The sequence below is a fragment of the Marmota marmota genome, unplaced genomic scaffold, assembly GCF_001458135.2.
Source record: "Marmota marmota marmota unplaced genomic scaffold, marMar, whole genome shotgun sequence".
Classification (NCBI taxonomy): domain Eukaryota; kingdom Metazoa; phylum Chordata; class Mammalia; order Rodentia; family Sciuridae; genus Marmota; species Marmota marmota.
The window spans coordinates 19,311,116-19,333,911 of NW_025999869.1; the positions used below are offsets into that span (position 1 = coordinate 19,311,116).

The window sequence follows — 22,796 nt, forward strand, 5'->3', positions numbered from 1 at the left end:
GGTGGACCCAGCAAGTTTGGCTTCGCTCTAAAATGACAAGATCTGGTCATGAGACTATTCAGACACCTTCTTGCTCCAATATGCTAAACATTGGTGATTTTAGCCTTGGGTCTGGGCTCAGTGATGGTTAAGACTTTGGTCCCTTTCCTGCCTGCCATAAAGAACACAAAGCTCATGACCAAGACACTGCAGGACATCACACAGTGGACCGCTAGGGCCTGGGGTTTGCTCCATAAAGTTGTGATGAGAACCTGGCAATTCTGCACAGGATCCTACCTTCTTGCCTGAGGCAGTACAAGAGCTTGCTTTCTGTGCTCCTGCTACTACTTATCAGCTGCGTGACCTCCAGAAATGACTTTTATTTCTCTAAGCTACAGACGGAATGAGTACAGCAATCCCTAACCCATCTCTGACGAGAAGGTCAACTGAAGTAATTCACCTGGGGTGTGGTTAGCACACAACCTGGTTCACAGTAAATGTTGAGTATGTGGCATGTATTATCATTTTTATTCAATCATTGCATCATAGCTCTATATCCTGCTTGCGCAACTTCTGGGATGAACATGCCCAAAGTCCAGGTTTTCCTGCTTCTGGGCATTTGTTCAATTTGTTCCCTTAGCCTGGGATGTCCTTGTTCTACTCACGTCCAACTTGATTTTTATTGTCTAGAAGTTGTTTCGGGTCCACCTTGTGTGACTCCCGTCCCTGTTCCCAAATGTTTGCACTTCCTTGGAGCTTTAATGGTAAATGGAACCACCACTCACTGTTCTTTGATTTCTCTTGTGTTTTTGATGCTTTATCTCTTTGTTTGTGGGGGGGTTACTGAGGGTTGAACTCACGAGCACTTGACCACAGAGCCACACCCCTAGCTCTATATTGTATTTTATTTAGAGACGGGGTTTCAGAGTTTCTCAGTACCTTGCTTTTGCTGAGGCTGGCTTTGAACTCTTGATCCTCCTGCCTCAGCCTCCCGAGCTGCTGAAATTACAGGCATGCACCACAGAACCGGCTTGATGCCTTATCTCTTTCAATCCCACTAAGGCTCTTCAGGTAGACATGACTATCCTCATATTCCAGATGAATGGAAATGGTGTCAAAGAGGCAGAGTGTGTGGAATAAGTCACAGATGGAGTCAAGTTCTGGGCCTCCACCTGGCCGGCCCTGAAGGTTGAGCTCCTGATCTCTCGGCTCCTCTGCCCTTGTTCACTACCTCAGCCAAAAGTCACCATCTCCTCTACCCTTCTCATTTTCCCTGTCTCCTGGCAATAGTTAATGGATCATCTATTCCAGTTATTTTATTTCAGTACAGCATCTTCTTATTTATCAAGTCCACATTTATGAAGTTCCTGCTGTGAGGCAGGAACACAAGGAGCACCATCTCCAAACCTTGTCCATTAACTGCTCTAATTGATTACTAACTGCACTGTAAGGTCCTTTGGGGAGCATGGAGGGAACAGTATTTGAAGTCACTTGCACCACTCAGAGAGCTAACACAGACTGGCATTGGGGAAAGGGCCTAAATCAATGCAGGAGTTTCGAAGCATCTCTAAATGTAGAAATATAGATTTATCTGTAGGAAGCTGAGAAATGTCCTGAGTTTTCTCTGGCTCTTATTCAGCTGAGCAGTTACCCTGGCTGTCTGGAACCCTGTGCTCTTTAATAAGAAGGAAATGTTCATGACGATGATGCTTCCCTTTGGTGAAATCGCCTCCAGACACAGTACGTCCTTACCCTGAAGAATTCCTTAGTTGATCCTGCTTCCAGGGTCCCGTAAGCAATCTCTGTTTGCTTTGCTAGATCCTCTGCACTCTCAATGGGAGACACCATCCTCTCCACGGTCAGGAAGGCAGCCAGGTTGGCTGTATACGAAGAGATGATGATCAAGGTGAAGAACCACCAGACGCCACCAACGATGCGGCCGGACAGGGACCTGCAGGCCAAAGGGAAGAGGCATCAGAAGCACTAATGTCAATCGCAGAAGGCAACATGGAGCAGCTGAGAGCCAGCCTGAGCCCCATCGGCAGAGCCATCAAACCTTGCTGCACCCTTCTTCTCTGTCAGCAAGATGTGAGATTTCAAATGTCAGACAGATTCCACATTTCGTTCCTTATCACAGATAAGGAGTTGTGGGGCTGCTGCCTGTCCTGAGTGATAAAACTCCAGGCGCATATTCACACTCACTTTACACGCACATATACATCAAGAGACATGTCAATAAAAACACAGATATGTCAACACTTGCCCACAGAAGTCACAAACATGTACACACATCCTTTCAAATGCAGTTACATATACACCAAATGTTCGTGTATGCACACGTGAATGGAAATGCATTTATACGTGTGATGGACACATTTGACTGATTCAGAAAGATCAGACAGCCTTCTCTTTATTGCCCTCCTTCCTGGCAAAGGTCACCAAAAAGATGACTTAGAAAGAAAGGAAGAAGACTATATTGGAAATGGAATGAAAATAATCATCCTCCAGCCACATTGGATGTAGGTGTAATTCTCTGTACCTGTGCCCCACCCCCTATACCACTCCCTACACTGCCAGAGAAAGATAATTTGGGAGAAGGTAAAAGATCAAAAAGGCAAATACAGCAATCACACATGAGGAAAAAAAAATTATGTTTGAACTATTCCTCTCTCTTACACTCAAAACAATGAAGAGAAGAGAAATAAGAGCTTTCCAAGAGTCCACAGTGATCTCTTTGATTTGGCCAGGGTGTTTCCAAGTCCAGGGCTTCCCAAACATGCAACAAGATGATTTGGATATTGCATGAGTGATTTTTTTTTGTGTGTGTGTGTGGTGAACAGACACAGCATTCATCCATGCAGAATTTAGTGATACAGTTATTTGCATTCCATTTCTCTTCCTGTCCTGCTCAAAAAAGTCTCATCTTAGGGCTACTATATGTTTAAGCCTCTCTAACATGTGCCGTGACAACCTGAAGCTCAGAGTCTTTAGTTGGTGACCATGCTTAACTAAAATCTATCTTTTAACAACTTGAGAGATCACCAGTCCAACGAACGGGTTTTACAAATAAAGAAGCTCCAGAGCCTTGTGTCACACTGAGCCTCAGGAATAGTCCCCAGGCCTGCTGACTCACTCTCTAGGTCCACACTGCTTGCAAAACCCTGGTTGACCCCTTCTGTGTTATTTCCACATCTGTCTGCACTTCACTTTGTTTCTTAGAATTTCATTTTCTCTCCAGGCATACAGTGTTCACTCCAAGAAACCCAACAAATATGTGTTATTGCTTGCTACGTTGAAAAGATCACTCCTAGATGCCTCACATGAAGAGGGAAATTGAGAGGAAGCTTGTTCAAAGGAACAAGACCAGCAAAGTGGAGCAGAGCTATGTGATGGAAAGAAGGTCTGCAGGAAGAGGGGACCTGTAACCAGAAGAAAAGACAGGGAAGACATGTTCCCTGAAGGGCCCTTGTGAGGCTTGTATTATGTGACCTGATTTAGAAGCATCGGGGGATGCTCAAGAAAGCAAACACCAACTAAATATAAAGAAGATGCTTTTGATGGAGTGACATTGAGATGACTCTTCTGGGGGCGAGAGAGAACTTTTCCTATCTGGATGTGTCCAAGTGGTGAGCCGTTTACAGAGGTGTTGTATTGTTGGCAACTCTTAGTTCCTTGGGGTACCAAGTTCTGGGGACATGATCCTAAGTAAGATAGAGGAGAGGTCAAGTGTCATATGGGGCCAGGGGTCAGATGCTTCCACCACTCACATTTCCCCTGTCTCTGAGATTCTGTGATTTTAAATCAGAAGTAGGTAGACCATGATGAACAGCTTTCACAAAACAGGTCGGCAAGGTAGATCGAAGCAGAGTGATCTTAAGAAAAATATCACATCGCATTGACTGTCTGCTTCAAACCCATGAAAACACCCTCTTCACACTTGGAATAAAATTCATACTCTTTGGGGGACCCTCAAGACCCTGGGTGAGCTGACAATGCTATCCTGGTCTTTTTTAGTCCCTTGTATTCAAAAAGCTCCCACCCTTAGCATGTGCTGCTCTTGTCCCTGATTCCTGCAACAACCCCAATGCACCCTTCAGACCCCACATGAATAATCACATTTTTAGCATTCAAATGTAAGTTTCACCCCATGTAGCTCTTGTAGCAGTTGAAATCTGACATTTGTTTGATTTATCATCTCTGAGTACCCCTAGATCCTAAGTTCTACAAGAGCAAAGGAACCTTTTAGTTCTTTCCTGCAGCATTGTATCTGGGTCCCAGCGCAGAGTAAACCCTCCATAACCAATGAACGCATGAACCCAGCCTGTCTCATTACCAGGTGCCTCCATTCACATAGGAATCCGGAGACCAGGAAGAGCGGTCAGAGTCAGGAAAATGAAAAGCTGCTCATGCCCCTGACTGGCTGCAGAGCATCATGCTGAGTGTTTGGGATGGGTGCCTTCTTTTGCAACAGGATTGAGCTCAGAGATCCAGCTAAGCCATCCCACATTCCAGATCATGTAGTAAAGCTCAAAAGCTTCCCCAGAACGTTCCAGGCCTAAGGCTCCTTCTTCCTTGTTCTGTTTTAATTAATATTTATCTTCTGGGTACTGTGAGCAGCCGTACACTGCACAGTATTCCCCACATCCCTACCTTCTTAATGAAGATACCAAAGAAAGATTCTGCTGCTTGTCAGCCAGCGAGTGTCACCTGTGGAATGGCTAGAGAATTGAGGGAAGAGGCTCTTAAAAATAGAACATATGTTTGATGCTTTGTCTGCATCTGATCCACAAGATGGGAACTTGACCTTGAGGCCGCCCTCTTTACCTTCAGTTGTAGGTGCAGGTGAAGCTGGGCCTCTATCTAAGAACCCTCTGTTTCCCCAGCACCTTACTAGAGGCAGAGAGATGGAGTTACCAGGAGCCGGGACTGGGAATGAGAACCTTTGTTCTTTCACTGACCAGCCCCATAACCTTGGCAAATTGCCTACCCAGCTAGGGCCTCCATCTTCCTGCTCTGAATAATGGACAATGTTGCTATAATGGGTGAGGATTTTCTTACAATGAGAAATCAAAACTTTCAAAACTAGAAGACTATTGGTCCATCCTTTTCTTTTAACAAATTACAAACTTTTGGACTTAAAATGGTACAGGAGAAAGCACTTTGGAATAAGAGGCATTATTTTTATGATGATCATCACTCTTCCTGGGAACCACAAGGGAAAGCAGCACTTTTCTTAGTGGGGAAGGAACAGCTGTGATCTGAAGCCCTTGGAGGTCTGCTTAGTCACCTGAATTTTATTAGTCTCATAACTTGGCATAGCTCTTCCTGAAGCCCTCTTGGTGATTGAGAAGCCCTCGTGTTCCTCCAGAGTTGTCCGTAACTTACACCATTCATAGGACTCATTATCTAACTCCAACCCCATTTCCAGCTCTGCAAAATGGATGAAAAAGGAGGGCATACCCCATTGGACACATGAGACAACTGTGGTTCAGAGATCTGAAATGGCTTGCCAGGGTCACATGGTGACCACAGTGACCAGAAAGCAGGGTTTCCTGTTCCTTGTTCAGCACTCTGGCCACCACCAGACTATGACCTCCCTCACCAGATTTGGATTCCTTTTGTGAATGGGCATGGACTTCCCACATGATGCTGGATCCCAGCCAACACTGGTTTCCTGAGGACTCAGCAAATACCTGCTTGTATTTGCCTTCCATTGCTACCTAACAACTTACCACCAATGTTTATTTACTTTCTCATATTCTGTAGGTCAGAAGAGTGCACTAGGGTACTTAGGTTGTCTGCTCAGGGCCTCATGAAATTGAGACCGAGGTGCTGGCTGGGGCCTTGCTTTTCATCTGGGACTGGAGGTTCCCTTTGGCTTACTGGTTGTTTGCAATATTCATCTCCTTGTGATTATAGGAGCATAGTCACCATTTCCTTGCTGGTGGTCAGACAGAACTGCTCTCAGCTTCCAGAGGCTGCCTGTACTCCTCATCCTCTAACCTCTACTATCTTAAAGGCTGTGATGTATTAAATACTTCTATTTTCAAAATTGCTCTGATTTTCACTAGCTGGAGATAACTCCTTGCTTTTAAAAGATTCATCGGATGGGGCCAGGCCCACCTGGATAATCTCTATATTTTAAAGTCAGCTGTCTTGGGACTTTAATTACATATGTTAAATATCTTCACAGCAAAGCATAGGTTAGTGTTTTGTTGAAGAAGCAGAAGACATGAATCTGTAGGATTGTGAGTACCACGTTACTTGTTTCGTTCATTTCATAAGCATTTCTTGCATGACAGGCAGACACTGTTGGTCACTGGGGAGATAAAAGTAGATATATCATGGTCTCTCCCATAAGTTCACAGCCTGATGGAAGTGTGAAGACAGGGTAGCCTAGAGACTCAAGACATAGTTTTGGGCCCAGTCCCCTTGGATTCTCCGACAAGGGCTTAACTTGGTATCTGGCACACAGTAAGCCACCATCACCATCTTATTTAAATATCAATGACAATATTACTGTACTGTCTTAATTATGTAGCAAATAAGAAAACAGCATCACACACACACAGAAAGCTTGCTAATTATGGCCTGGCAGAGGTCAGGGGAAGTTATCAAAGGAGATATTGTGCTAGGCTTTGAAGTATATGTAGGAGATCCACAAGAAGAACAAGGCACAGTAGACAGAGGGGCAAAGAAGGAAGTGGCTGAGATCCCACCTCCTCTGTGAACGTCCCAGCCTTTGCTAGCAGAGCACTGAGCTGTCCCTTGTGTGACCACGTTTCCACCACCCATGGCTGTATTTATTTGCTGAAGATGATGCTGTGATTGTTATTTGGAGGTATTTACTGATGCACAATGATGACAATGGGTTGAGCTAAATCAGCGCTCACCCTGGACAGGGAAGGCTGGCTGAAGAGGTAAGGAGATCCAAGTGGCCATCCCTGGGAGCTCTCGTACTGGGTGGTGCCTCCTAGGCGAACGGGTTCTGACAACAAACTCAGAAATGGCAGCAAGCTCTCTCCACTAGCAGAAGATCTTTCTTCCTTTTGTTAATGGAACACTAAATGGGACATTAAGTGTGTTACGTGATGCTAACAGAAGGCACTGTGGATGAGAACGGTCGGATCTCTGGGTTCCAACAGGCCCTGCTTGTCTGGTGGGTGATTGGGATTCACTGTAAATCTTTCAATGGATATTTCTAATCCTGAAGCTCTTTTTTTTGTTCTATGCCAGGATTCAGCAAACTTGAAGTTCAAGTGGCAGATATTTTGGGCTCTGTTGCCGGACTCATCTGTGTAGCCTGAAGTCAGCCACCAATAATATGTAAAATAGCATGTGATGGCTGTGTTCCAGTGACACTGATCACAAAAGCAGGTGGTAGGCTGGGTTTGACCTGCAGGTCACACTTGCTGACCTCTGCTCTCCACCCCTATTGTAAATATCACAGAACTTTGACCTAAGTTAATATGCAACCTCATCAAAAATATTTTTTTGTCATCCATCCATCTGGTTATTAGCTCTTCCACATCAACACCCAGGGAACACATTTCAGTGATTCATTTGACAATCACTTTTGTACAATCCTTAGGGAGAAAACAGAGAACACTGATCAGGAGAAAGGGCTCAGGGGCCACAAAAAAGCAGGATGGAGCCCCTGCTTGTTTCTTATTGATGTAATTTGGGGCAGGTCATTCAATCTCTTTGTGTTTACTTCATTACCACATGGATTAATGGTAGCACTCATCATAAAGGTATTATTATTTTTCTTCTTTTTTTGACACCAGGGATTGAATCCAGAGGTGCTTAACCACTGAGCTACATCCCCAGACATTTTTTGTATTTTATTTAGAGACAGATTCTCACTGAGTTTATTAAGGCCTCACTAAGATGCTGAAGCTGACTTTGAACTTGTGATACTCCTGCCTCAGCCTCCTGAGCACTGGGATTACAGGCATGTGCCACCATGCCTGGCTCTTAAAGATATGTCCTTTGGGGGAATACTGGGGCTTGAACTCAGGGGCACTCAACCACTGAGCCACATCCCCAGCCCTGTTTTGCATTTTATTTAGAGACAGCGTCTCACCAAGTTGCTTAGTGCCTTGCCGTTGCTGAGGCTGGCTTTGAACTCTCAGTCCTCCTGCCTTAGCCTTCCGGGGAACTGGGATTATAAGCATGCACCGCTGTACCCGGCCTCTTAAAGGCATTCTAAAGAATTAAAAAATGCCCAGCACAGGATAAGCACTTCTGGACAGGGGTATGTGGGGAGCAGCAGCCTGGCTGGAGGATGAGGGAGCAGATACTGTGGCCAGGGACCTTCGGGAGAGCACACCTGGGGCCCGAGTGGAAAGTTATTAACCAGAGATCCACTTTTGATCCCGGCAACCTCCTCTCCAGGACACCTCTGACAAGAAGTTGGATCAGCTCCTTCTTCTTTATTTCAAAAGCATGTCCTGTCATCCCCAAGAGGAAGGGGACAGAAGGGACACCTCCTGTGTTCTTTCATTCAGCTGAGCTCAAGAGGTCACTGAGCACAACCTATTTCCTTTTGTCATCTACTTCAAATGGCTATTTTTAAAAGGTAATGGAAACAGGAGCAAGAAGGCATAAGCTCAGATGGCCTGTCTCTAAATTACCAGGAGAAAAGGTCCATCTTGCCTAATTACTGAGCTGAGCTATGTTCAGAGACAGACTCACTTGGTGTTGGGCATTGAGAATCCTAGATCAGGGTAATTAGCTCTGGCCAAATACAACAATTCCACTGACGAGGCCACTTCATCCAAGATGCTGGGTCTGGGGAGCCAATCATCTCATTTGTCACCAGCTGCAAATCACACAGCACTTCCCCTGGCAGAGCTGGAGTGATTCATTGTAATTGCCCCAGCTGCTGGTCACTGTGTTCCAGCCCTCCAGCTGGGGAGGGCCCTGGACACTGGTGGTGAGTCCCAGGGGTGGGGAGTGGGGGGTTGGATGACAAGCTCTAAGGAATGCCCAGTACTCTGTAGGCTACTTTACTTTCCGGCACTTGCAGGGCCATGTTTTAAAGAGGGATGGTCTTCTGTTCCTGTTGTTTTCCAATTGGGTAAGCTATGGAAATGTAGTGTGGCCACAGTTTGCAAAATAATGGGTTCAGATTCAGTCATTCATTCGTTCATTTGTTTATTAATTCTTTCTTTCTTCTTTTGGTACATTCTCCAAGCCTTGATTTCCATACCTGAGAAAGAGACATAATGAATCCCATCCAATGACTTGCAAGAATTCAATCAGACGTATCTCACACTAGCATAGACCCAGCAGGGCTCACGATGTCACTTGTAATGACGGTGAGGATGATGAAGATGGCAATCTGTTGGGGAAACTGTGCTTGGTTTACAGGCCCTACACACTTTGCTGGGCCTCCTCCTGCCTCCTGGGTTGGTCATTCTTGGGTTTCTTTGCTGCCTCCTTCTTTCTGCTTAATCTTGAGCTGTTGGGTCTCAGTCCTCTTCTCATTGCTGTCTGTGATCTTGTCCTAGAGATCTCCTCTAGTCCCATGGCACTTCCATATAGAGACTCACAACTCCTCCATTGCAATCTCCAACCCCACTCCCTGCTCTCTCTATGCCTGTGTCTAACTACCTGCTTGATATGCTAAACCTGAAATACCTAAAGCAAATTCTCCGGGATCTACCACCTACAAGCTCCAAATTAATATACCTGAACTTCTTCTTCTCCATCTCTGTTCCAGGAGATGATGCCATTGTCTTCTCTGCTGCTCAGTCCAAATATAAGAGTATCATTTCTGACTTGTCTCTCCCTCGCCTTCATATCTGGTCCATCTAATCCAGGCATGTTCACCCTCATCTCGATGGGTGTCATTTTAGATGCTTGATTCCAGTGGAACATTTCCTTACTGCTTCTCCTGTCCTTGAACCTTCCATGTCCTCGTAGGAGCTGGAGAGATCTTTGTAAGCTACAAACAGGATCATATTATTTTCTGCCTCCACTTAAAATCTGTCATAATTATACAATAAAATCTAAATGTTCTACCAAGGTCTACAAGACCTGATCTGGCCCGCCTCTAACCTCATATTGTCCCAGGTGTTCCTCCTCCGCTATGTCCCAGCCGCGTTGGCCCCCTTGCAGTTCCTAGAACACGTCAAAGTCTTGCCCACTTCAGGGTCTTTGCAATTGTTCCTTCTGCCTGGGACTTGCTTCCCTGAAATTGTCCCCAAACCTGCTTCTCTCTATTCTTCCATTCAGGTTTCTATTTAAATTTGATCTCCTCATATATCCTCCTCTTAAGTATTTGTTTTAGTCAGCTTTTTAGCTGCTGTGACTAAAAGTCTTGACCAGAACAGTTGAAGAGAAGGAAATGTTTATTTGAGAGCTCATGGTTTCAGAGGTCTCAGTCCACAGACAGCTGGCTCCATTCCTTGGGGCTTGAGGTGAAGCAGAACATCATGGCGGAGGAGTGTGGTGGAAGGAAGCAGCTCACACGATGATCAAAAGCAGGGAGAGAAATTCTATGTCCTCAATATGTAAGTTTATTGAGAACAAAGATCTTACCAATGTCATCCACTGCTATATACCCAGCACCTAGCATAGTACCTAGCACATAATAGGTGCTCAGTGAACAGACCAAATAAATGGATGATTGCACACTTTTACTCAGGATCAGCTACACATCAAGTCTGACAGGAAATGCATAAGAAGTTTCTTCTCAAGGAAATCAATTTATTTATTTTCTAAGATTTTTATCATTTCATTTTTTCCTTATTTTTATTGGTGCCTTATAGTTGCACATATGGTGGGGTTTGTTGTTACTTATTTGTGTGTGTACATGGTATAACAATATAATTTGGCCAGTATCATTCCCCAGTATTTCCCCTTTCCCTCCCTTTCTTCCCCTCCCTGTTTCCTTTCCTCTATTGATGTCCCTTTGATTTTCATGAGGTTCTCTCTCATCTTTTTCCCTTTTCCCTCTAGCTTCCACAAAGGAGAGAAAACATATGACCCTTGATTTTCTGAGTTTGGCTTATTTTGTTTAACATCATGTTCTCAAGTTCCATCCATTTTCCTGCAAATGACACAATTTTGTTTTTTCTTTATGATTGAATAAAACTCCATTGTATACATACAACCCATTTTCTTTACCCATTCATCCACCGATGGACACCTAGACTGGTTCCATAGTTTGATTATTGTGAATTGTGCTGCTACAAACATAGGTATGCATGTATTGGTATATTTGGTGACTTTGATTCTTTAGGATAAATACTGAGGTGTGGCATAGCTGGGTCATGTGGTGGTTCAAGGAAATCAATTTATAGAAGATACAAGATATACACAAAAGTCTCTGTGATAGCTGTCCCAAGGTGAATGGTACAGAGAGTCCCTGAAACAGTCACTGCCTTCTGATTCTATGCTAAGAAAGTCAGAGTCAGGAAATCCCACATCCTACTGAGGGAAATCTGGAAAGGTTTCTTGGAAGAGGTCTCAGTTAACAGAAGCTATTTGATGTTATGGTTTATATCTTTAATGTCCCCTGAAAAACCTATGTATTAGTGCAGGAAGGTTCATATGTGAAATGATCAGATTAGGAGAGCTAGATCCTCATTGGTGGATTAATCCATTTGATGGACTAATATTTTGAATGAACTACTGAGTGGCAATTGTAGATAGATAAGGCATGGCTGGAGGAATAGAATGTTGGGGACATGCCACTGGGCTATGTCTTGTCCCTGGCTCCTCTCTCTCTCTTTCTTATTGCTTCCTGACTGCCACGAGCTGAATAGCTTTCCTTTTCCTTTCCTTTCACCATAATGTGCTCTCTCACCTCAGGCCTAGAGCTGACCATGGACTGAGACCTCTGAAACCATGAACTTCAAATAAACATCTCCTCTAAGTTGTTCTTGTCAGGTCTTTTGGTCACAGTGGTAAAAAGTGGACTAACACAGTTGACATTCATTTTATTTTCTAATTCTTATCACTCTCTTTAGGCCAGATAGGGATATTACCTTTCGATCATGAGGAAACCTAGGTTCAGAGTGATAAAATAATTTACTTAAGGTCACAAAACAACTGATGGGGTTTAAATGTGAATACAGATTTGTTTCACCTGTGCTGGGAGTGGGTTCAGCTCTAACCAGGACCAACACCTTCAGGGTCCACCTTCTCAGACCCCAACCTCCACTCACCCTACAGTTCCTAGACACAAAAGAATACATGGCACCATACTGGTGTTAAAAATGGGACTTCCTCCACGTATATTTTTGGGTTTAAGTTCTTAGAAGAAGCCATTCGCCTTTTATAGCTGCATGTTGGACGGCCCACGATACCAAAACATATGGTTTCTCTGCATCCAGACACTCCACCTCCCTGCTCTGGAGCTCCTACTACCTGCTGATTCACCAGCTGGTTTTTAGAGGGAGATGGGCTCCAAAGGCCTGGGGCCTTGCCTCAGTGGGCCAGGTGTGAGCCTGATTTGTCATCTGTGGCCCAACATGTCTGGCATTTGAAGTCCTTAGGGTTGGGAACATATTTAAATATGGTACTATTGTGGGCTTTTTAAAAATAGACCCCCCAACCCATCAGCAAACAGGAGATAAATTAACAATGTGTGCTTTTGCTTTAATTAACATTTGGTTGGCTTCCGCACAAGGCACATATTAACAGGAGCTATTTTACTTAAAATAACCAATTGAAAATTCCCCATTTGCCAGGTACCTTTTCACCATCCCCAGTTCCCTGCATGCTGAGCCCCTCCTTCCCACTTATCCCCAGCTGAGCCAGCAGAACAGCCCAGGGAGGCAGGGAACAGTCTCTCTTTCTCTTCTCACCCAGAAACTCCCAATCATTTCTTCAAAGGGACACTCAGCTCTTTCCGAGGCAGTGAAGGGAATGGCTAAGTGGGAGTTGAGAAGCTGTGGCGACCTCCTCCTCCTCCTGACCTGCCATTTATTTGCCATGATTTGGGCCAAGTTATTTCATAACATCCTAAGAGGGCAGCTGGGATGAGCTTCCAAGCCCGTGGTGGGTGCCTGGACCAGAGTAGATGCCTGGTTGAGGCAGTCATAAGGCATGAGAGGACATGGAAAGAAGCTTAACATGTGATATTCAGTGAAAAAGAGCAGCTTGTGATGCAGAGTATAGTAGGTGGCCCTTTTAAAATTCAACCTTGATAGAGAGAAATGGCTGCAAGTCCATAGACTAAGACATATGGAAGACTTATAGGTGCCTGATTTATGGGCTTGATTTTATTCTCCTGCCTACTATCCTGATTTCCTAAGTGAATACTGATCATGTTTATAGTATGCAGAAAACTCAAAACATAGTAGTGTAGTTGTAGACTGTGGGGTCCTCCAATGTAGGTTCAAATCTCAGCTTCTTCTTTTTTTCTGGCTGCAAAAAGAAGTGACCTAGCCTCTCGGGATTTCCAATCTCTCATTTATCAAAAATAACAGCAGCACCTTCTCATGTCAGCCCTTGGATCCTGTCGTTAGTTTTGAAAATCACTAATTTGCAGTCATCAGTTGGGTGGGTGACAAGGAGTCAGGCAGAGGGAAGGAAGGGACAGATATGAAAAGGGCTGTGAACAAGGTTTCTCTGAAGGGCAATATTCCTCCTGAGAGCTTGGAGGCTGAGAATCATCTAGATGTGTGGAAAAACCTGGAGGAACGCATTCTAGACAGAGGAAACAGGAAGAGCAGAGGAGGCGGGAAAAGGGTCCACGTGTTCAAGGTTGATTGACAGGATGGATCTAGAGAAGGAGTCAAAGACCTGATGCAGCAGAACCTCTGTGGCCCAGACGTGGACTCTGTATTTAATGATTACAAACCAGTTCCAAGAGCCACTTCCTTTGAGAAGCCTGCCTGGCTGCTGCTTCCTGTGTTCACTTCTCTTTTTCTCAAACTCTCCTATTTCCCTGTCAGCATCTCTCCTTGTTCTGCTCTTTTCCATGGTTATTACTGCACTAAATTATTAAATCATAAAGGGATTTTAGGTTTCTTCATAATCCTCTAGAACCTAATATTGCCTCAATATTTGTTGAGTGAATATGAAACTTCATAAGTAGGCAATTTGTAATGGTTTCCTCTGAGCTATCTATGAAGGAAAAGATTTCTTAAGCTAATTAATAGCAAAAACATGATTGCAAAGTAATCACTTATTCTGAGTCAATAAACTGATTTCAAAAACTTCAGAAGCTAATATTTCTGAAAAAAATGATATTCCAGGTACATCCATAATTCTTATGTAGTCATAAAAACACATTACTTCAGAATCTTAGCTCTGCAAAATGATTGCCATGGAGCCAATTACTGCAGAAAGTTAAAATTATAAATGTTTCTTTAAAAATACCGCAAAAGATTGATACAAATCTAGACAGGTTTACACCCATACTGAATTGCAGTCATAAATTTGCCTGAATTATTATCAGTATGGAATGCTAACTTTGGGCCTTTCCACTTTTTCCTCAGGAGTTCTCACCAAGAATGTCTTGCCTCCAACAAGGACATTACTGGAGATGCAGTTGGCTAGGGGGTTGCTCGGGGCCATGCAGGAGTTGGAAGAGACACCAAGAAATCATCATAGTTACCTGCAGAAGATGAGGAGGGATGCTCCCTGGTTCTCAAATAGAAGCTGCAGCCCTTCCTAAAGTGACTGGCACTCTGCTCATAGTCAGGACCTGGGCCCGACTGTCTAGCTCTGTGCTCGTACTCTAACCTCTGTGCTCCTCCTATGTCCAGTGAGCATGGGATTATCTTTCCCATTGTTCAGGGAATGTGTAGTAGGCAGAATTATAAGATGTACCATGACCTCTGCTCCAGACATTTCTCCCTTGATGATGTTGTGCTCCCTTACAAAAGGGATTTTCCTTTTGCCAATGTCTTCAGGTCGACTAATCAGTTGAATTTATAAAGGGTCATTGCCCAGGTGGGCCTACTCCAGTTATGTAAGTCTTTTAAAAGAAGAGGGTTTTCTCCACCTGGAGACAAAAAGAAGTCAGAGAGATTTGAAGTGAGAGGAATTTGATGTGAGAGAAGGTCTCCATCACTGGGATGGAGGGGGTCACAGGCCCCAAATCTAGAGTGATCTGCATTGACAGAAGAAAAAAAAAGTGTGGGGGGGCATTTTTTGGTTCTATAAATACTAGGAACTGAATTCTTCTAATAACAAGAATGAGTTTGGAAGAGAAACTTGAGCTCCAAATGAGAACTCAGCTGGTTGACATGTTGATTTGATTCTTGTGAGAATCTGAGCAGAGGAAGTCACAACATCCTGATTTCTGACCTACAGAACTGTGAGATAACGTAGGAGTATTGTCCAAGCTAAGTTTGTGGTTATTAGTTACAGAACAGTAGAATTTTTAAGGTTAAAAATTTCCCAAATTCCCTTAAGCCACTGGAGGAGTGTGCTGTGAATCCCTAACCCACTGTTTTAGCCATACCCTCTGCCTTTTCCCTTTTGTTTTCTGGCCAACACAGTGGTTTAAAGTAAGAGTCCTGCTGTCAGCTTCATAGGGTTCCAAAGGCATCTGCTAAGAGTGAGGTAGTGACCTGGGATAAGCTACCTACCCACACTAAGCTTCAGATTCCTCACTCATGAAGTGGGATGGGGAGGCAGAAAGTTAGTCCCCCAAGGATATCCATCCAAGCCTTAATCCTTAGAATCTTTTAGATAGAGGTAGAGTTATGGACCTTGACCTAGAGAGATCGATCATTCAAGAGGGCTTTAGGTAATTACATTGGCCCTTAAAAGTGGAAGAGGAAGACAAAAGAGTTGGTCCATGAGAAGAGACGGAAGAAGAAACAGGCATGCTTGCATCAGAGGGACACAACCCTGCACTTCTGAAGACAAAAAAGACAGAAATCAAAGGGTGAGCATATCTTCCAGAAGATGGAGAGTCCTTGGCTGAAAGCCATCAAGGAAGCAAGGACCTTGGCCTTCACCTGCAGGCCCTGAATTCTGCAAACAGCCCACATGATCAGGAAACAGATTACCCATTAGAGGTCCCAGAAAGGAAAACCACTCTGCCAACACCTTCAATGTAGTCCCAGGAGGACCCGCACTGGAATTTGACCTACGGAACTATAAGATGATATGTTTGTATTGTTGTAAGCTGCTGAATTTTGTCATGGAAGCAACAGAAAACTAATTCAGGCACGTTAAGAATAAATACTTGCTCATCACACAGGACAGAGGCCGGCCTAGAGTGAGTGCCGACCCGTGCCGTGTTCTCATCCCTGTGTTTATTAGAAACCGTGCCCTGCTCAGCCACTCCCCTTTCCCGATCCTTCTGTGTACTTTCATGAAAGCACCCCCCTGTCTCTTTCTATCTTGATTTCTCATATATGTGTTCTTCTCAACATATCTTCACCAATAAGCTTTCCCAAACCCCTCAGCCAGTCTAATCTCCTCCAGTGCAATACCTCTTTGGCACTTTTCTTAGCTATTATATTTACTTAAACCCTAGGTGGTATGAAGGGTTTTCTCTCTTTTCAGTTCTATATGCTGTGATATTTTGCTATGATAACAGACAACCCCCCAAGCCCCAAATCTTGGCTTAAAACAAACAGGCATATTTGTTTTACTTAAATGTATTTTTATGTGGTAAGAACACTCAACGTGAGATTTACTTGGGTAACAAATTTTTGAGTATTCAGTACATTATTATTGCCTGTAGGTGCAATGTTGTACGGCGGAACTCTAGAGCTTATTCATCTTGCAGAACTAAAATTTTATGCCTGTTGATTAGTAAATCCCATTTCCTCCCTCCCCTGCCCCCAAGCAACCACCATTCTATTCTTCGATTCTATGAATTTGACTATTTTAATACCTTACATAAGGGTTAGTATTTAGCATTTGTCTTTCTGTGCCTGGATTTCACTTAGTAGAGTGTCCTCAAGGTTCATCCACGTTGCTGCCTATTACAGAATTTCCTTTATTTTTTTTAAGGTTAAAAAGTATTCCATTCTACATATATACCACGTTTTCTTGTCCATTCATCTGTCAAGGTTGTTTGCACATCTTGGCTATCGTGAAAATGCTGCAATACATTTTTTTTATTGAGATCTTGATTTCATTTCCTTTGGATAAATACCCAGAATATTGCTGGACATTATGGTAGTTCTGTTATTGATACGTGAGGAACCTCCATACTGTCTTTCATAGCTGCTGTACCATTTTGTGTCCTCACCAACAGTGTACAAGGATTCTAATTTCTCCCCATCTTTGCCAGGACTTATCTTTTCAGGTATATTTCTTATTCCTGTCATTTGTCCACGGTAGGTGGCTTGGGGGCTCTTTCTCATCATTCTCCCTCTGGTCCCAAGAGTGACAGAGGGGCTGCAGTCTGGAACATCCCAGTTTCCTATCTGCTCTTCTGTTTTCCATTATTTCTCCATTCTTGGCGAAACTCTATGAAATGCTTCTCTGTGCCTGATACTGTGCTGAGAGTCCAGTGGTGATCAAGTGCAGCTATCCTTGGTGTCACACTTACCATTGGCTCCCGTGCCCATTCCTCCTTCCAGCCCTCTGTACCTGCCACCCTCACCTCACTCTGCCTTCTTGTTTAATATGTGCCACCTGTTTTTATAGCTGTCCATCTCCAGCAGTTAGAGTTTCAACTTTGACTCCCTTTGCCATCCCTGATGCTTTGGGCACTCAACAAAATGTTCCTTGGTTGGAACACAAAATTAAAAACAAAATTCACTATAGATGCCAAACATTTGTTCTCTGTCTATATCCCTGCCATGTGTTCCCATAACTAATGTATTAATAGGAATTTGCATGTGTGTTGCCAGTTTATTTCAGAGAATATTAGTTCTCTATCAGCATACACTTTTTAAAAAAGATTAATAATATCATCAACAATGCACCTCATAAATCACTCTGAAAATCGCCAAAGCAATTTCTTAGTTCTTTTTTTTTTTCTACAGAGAGATTCTACTTCTTTCGGTGACTTATACTAAAACTGACAGTTCTAATTAGCAGTCATGAAAACCAAACTTTAAAAAACTGTAGCAGATTAAAAAAGAATTTTCCAGAGATGTCATAAAACTTCTTATGAAGAATGTCATGTGTCTCACCTTTTGGGACTAGGGGAGAAAGGGAAGCCTGTGGGAAGAATGATGAGGTTGGAAAAAGATTAAAGGGAGAGGACTCATCTCAAGTTCTTGTCTGGCCTCTAGGTGTGAGCAGGTCTCTTGTAATTTTTTGCATGTGTAATTTGATAGGTGGAGAAGGTCAGGGAAGAGTCCGTGTTATTTGATATCTGTCAACTCTGGGTCTTGTCTTTAACTTAGAAGCTGAACTTGAGCCTTAACAGGGATCCCAGCCTATCCTCAGGTTTCAGAGATTCAGGAGTCAACAGTGGGTCAATTTTGATACTGCCATTGACATTTATTCAATAGATGGCTATCAAGGGCCCTCTGAGTTCCAGGCCTTGCGTTGACATTTCCCAGGTATAGAGGAGGGACCTTCAAAGCTGAGGCCAGAAGCATGAGCTCACCCGGGAAATATTGTAGCGTGGGCCAAATTCCTCCAGGCAGAGAAATAACAAGAACCAAAGGTCTCAGGAGTGGTGGGAGGGGAGAGATCAGTGGTTCTCCCCATGGAGGAATATGGGAAGGGATACAGCAGGAGACTTGGCGGGAAGGTGCAGACAGGAATGAAGCCAAGTAAGAGGCTCCATAGGCAGGCAGCGGGGTGCTGAATGGTGTCCGCAGCTGAACGTTTCTGAGGCTGGGAAGCAGAGTGACAGGAGCCAGTTCACTTAGAGGAATACTGCCTTGTAGAGTGGAGAGCGAATTGGGAGGAGGTGGCAACAGGAGTGGAGGCCTGGAGATGAATAGGTGGCATTGCAGGTCAGAGGTGATTACCCAGACTCCATGGTATTTGTGAGGGTAGGTACAGTAAGCAAATTTAAATGGATGCAGGAAGCAGGACTTTTCTTTGAAGATTGACTAGATGTAGGGCTGAAAAGAAGGGCTTGCTCAATTTTGGAGGGCTCCATATTTGAAGTTCCACCTTTTGTTTTGGCAAGGACTTCTGCAAGCTGTTTGTATTTATTCCTCCTCTCAGACTATGAAGAAAGCAGCATTTAGCTCCTTTTATGAATGGGAAAACTGAAGCTTTTTGGGAGGGGGGGCTCAAGCCAGGTGTCTTTTCATTAACACACAGTTACTCTGTGTCCAGAGCTCACCTTTTAACCCCTGTTCTCTTACCTTTCTCTCCCAGATTTCTGGCTGTGGCATCACAAAGAGACAGTGACATTTTTTGGAGACTTAAAGCACTAGAAAGGAAAAGTATTCCAGTAGCATCTTCCTCAAAATTGCTAGTGGAGAATCAGTTACCCGATCAACCTAGACAATGACCTCTACAACCTGGTGCTGCTAACCTGCAGGGAAGTCCTGTGCGAAGTTTCCTCTTTCTGCATCCTGTCTGGATGCTGCTCAGTCTGAGTCTCTCTTCTTTAGTCTCTGCTCCCTGGGGGCTGGGTCTGATCTGTTCCTGTCTAGGGCTCTGTTTAGCATCCTGATGCACCCTCATGCATACCCTTCCTTTAACTTCCCAGCAGTTAACATTTAAATTAGCAATGGAAATCTCCCTGGGAATAAGAAATGGGATAGAACCCAGGAGAGAGAAAAATGCCTGAGATAAAGGAGGAGAAGAGGTACCTGGTATATTAGAGCAGGCGACTGGGGAGTAGCTGTGTTAACCCTGGACAAGGCATCTACTTCATTTCAAGTCTGTTTCCTCAGAGAGGGGATAGTTCTTGCCTGCCTCATGCTTGTTATAAGATCAAATACAACAAGAGATAACTGTACTGTGGAAATCAAAATAGTCCTTGCAAATGAGAGGGCTTAAAGTTCTGATATCATAAATTAGAATCAGAGACAAGCGCTGGAAGTTGCCTCAGGGATCATCAAGGTCATCCCGATTATTTCACAGGTGAGGAAAACCAGGCTGAGGCTCGGAGAGATTAAATGACTTTTCCCCAAGTTGTCTTCAAAATTAAATGTTGGAGCCGGGTTTGGACAGCCAATTCTCCATCTCAGGCTGAGAGCATTTTTTCACTGTATTGCTTGGGTGGAGTCGAACAGTAATTGACAGGCAGATCAACTAAGGTTTGATCTCCAGCTTTGCTACTTATTTATTATGTGGTCTGGGCCACTTTATGTGATCGTTTATATGTCTGTGAACATAGAACAGCCATAATTTGGAACTGAAAATTAGATGAATTAATTCTTACAGGTACTGTATAAAAAGTGGCAGGGATTACTATTATATGATTGTACAGTGTGCATTTGCTCTATGCTGCCATAATATCCACCCACCCTACGTAAAGACTGACCTTAAATTCAGAGGCTTCTAACTTAACCCCATGTATTCCTTATCTTGATTGAGTCTCCTACATATTTTACTTATAGAACTGGAGTGAGGCCAGAGAGAACGCTATTCCCTAATAATTCCCAATACCCTCTCCAGCTCATCCCAAATGTATGTTTGGGGAATCTAGTTCAAAGGATGGTTAAGAGGCTGTGTATGTGCCACATTCCATCCTCATTGAATATTTCATGCAAATAACTGAGGAAGGGTGGAGGGAGAGATGACATTTGACTGACATAGGTCTAGAAGATCCATTATGTTTTTTCAGGGCAATCCTAATCCAGAGGTCTGAAGGGCCTGGAAAATGAAGAGGACTCCAAGGTGTGAACCCATCTCACTGTAGGCATTGTACTGTACACCATCAAAGATAACAGAATCAGACTCTCTTTCAAAGGTAAAGCACAGAGAAGAATAAAAGTGTTTTTGAATCCAGGGAGATGTCATTGAAACGAGTTCTGGGTTCAACCACCCCTACACCTAGCAATTGTACATAAGGCTAGAGACCAAGCCTGTCTCCTTGATAAACAGGAACTATAAATTACTATCATAGTGCATTTAACCATATTACATCTGTATGCAAACTTCTCTCCCTTCCCAACTTCACTTTATGTGATTTTTAATGTAAGTTTCCGTTTACTTACTGCTTCTTTTCTTCTCTTATGGAAATGATTGCAAAGGGGCATAAAATACCAGCATTTACATATGCATTTTTATAAGAAAAAATGGAAATTGGAGATCAGATTCTTTATAAAAAGAATTACACAAAAAACTCCTTTTATTGGAATGGGTGTTTATGCCATTCCCTTTGACACATGCCCCTCACTTGGTTTCTGGGACACAAAACTCCCTCACTAGCTGTTCATTCCCTGTCACTTCTCTGAAGCTTCTTTATGACCTCCCAATGCGTGAGTACCTGGAATTGGACCTCTGTCCTTCACTAGACTCATCCCCAAGGTAACCTTCTCCAGCCCCATGATTTTAAATCCTGTATGTTGATAATTCCTAAAAAGTTGAAGTTGAATCTGGAACTTGTCCCTCACCTCCAGACTCATGAACCTATTGCATATTTCCTCTGGCAGGTCTAATAGATATTTCAAACCTAACATGTCCCAAAGTGAGCCCTTGGTTTTTCTCCATTCTATATACCTATTAATCCACAAATGTTTCGCATCTCAGTGAAGAGGATCCCCATTGTTTTTAGTACTGAGGCCTAAAACGTTAACTATTCTCTATTCCTCGCAGCCAATTTCCAATCCATCCAAGAGTCTATTGGTTTCACTCTCAAAACACATTCTGGATCACCTAATTTCTGACAATCCCCTTAGTAATCACTCTACACGTGTTCATCATTTCTTGATTGACAAATGTAATATCTTCTAACTGGTTGCCTTCTTAAAAGTCTTTAATAGGTAATTCTTTATGCAACAGTTTACAAGTTTTTCCAACCCAAGAACTATTAAAATTTCGGGCCAGATAATTAGTTTTTTTTTTTTTTAATTTCAATTTTTACTTTACCATTGACACTATTTTGAGATGTATGGCAGTTGAAAAAAGGCTGCTTAATTTTGAACTATTTGTCCTGGATTTTTCTAGCTGAAACCATCATAATAAATGTTTCCTTACATTGCTCACTGGAGAGGGTCAAATACTTTAAATATTAAAGATTCATTTCACTTCTGTACATTTATTTTAGGACCATCAGTAACTTATTGAATCAAACAATAATTCAGTCCATGCATGATTTTATATACCTAAAAATATTAACTGCCCGCCACCCCCACCATTTGCTAGGAATATATTCCAAGGCCCTGTGGAGACCTGAAAGTGCACATGGAATCAAACACTATCTATACTGTTTTTTCTGTACCGACATTCCTATGATAAAGGTTGATTTATAACTTAGACACAAGAAGTTCAACAACAACTAATAATAAAACAGAATGATTATTATAATATACTATAATAATAAAAGGTATATAAAAACTTGAAAGTTAATTTAATCCTAATTTTGTTATTTAGGATGTTGCCAGATAATCCTTAGTGGTGGAGACTCTCCTATCCATGACAGGTGTTTGGCAACATCACTGGCCTCTACCTACCGGGTGCCCGTAGCCCCTCACTCCCATTTGTGGGAGCCCAGGTTTTCTCTAGGCATTGCCAGATGCTCCTGGGGAGCAACATGTTCCTGATTGAGAACTGCCGTGCTAAGAGAGATCCTTTAAACATGTAGATCAGATTGACTCATCTTCCCGCTGGAAACTTTTCAATGGTGTTCTGTCATGTTTAAAATAAGATCTGAGTTCTGACAGTTGCTCACAAGGCTGCTTCCTGAAGCTTCCTTCTGTCGCCTTTCCCTTGACTAATACCTACTCATCCTTCCACCCTAGTTGAAATGCAACTTCCTCCAGGAAGCCTAGTTTGAGTTAAGGGCCCTACTTTGCATT

At 43.2% G+C, this 22,796-nt stretch overlaps 1 protein-coding gene across 2 annotated transcripts in view; it reads right to left on the reverse strand.

The window, feature by feature from the left end:
- The window catches only part of Gria1 (glutamate ionotropic receptor AMPA type subunit 1), a 302,305-nt gene that overhangs the window by 45,335 nt on the left and 234,174 nt on the right, over window positions 1-22,796 (reverse strand). For both annotated transcript variants that reach the window (XM_015492696.2, XM_015492695.2), the window contains exon 12: window positions 1,732-1,930. In XM_015492696.2, coding sequence (XP_015348182.1) covers window positions 1,732-1,930 — 199 coding nt within the window. The remainder of the gene's footprint in view (window positions 1-1,731; window positions 1,931-22,796) is intronic.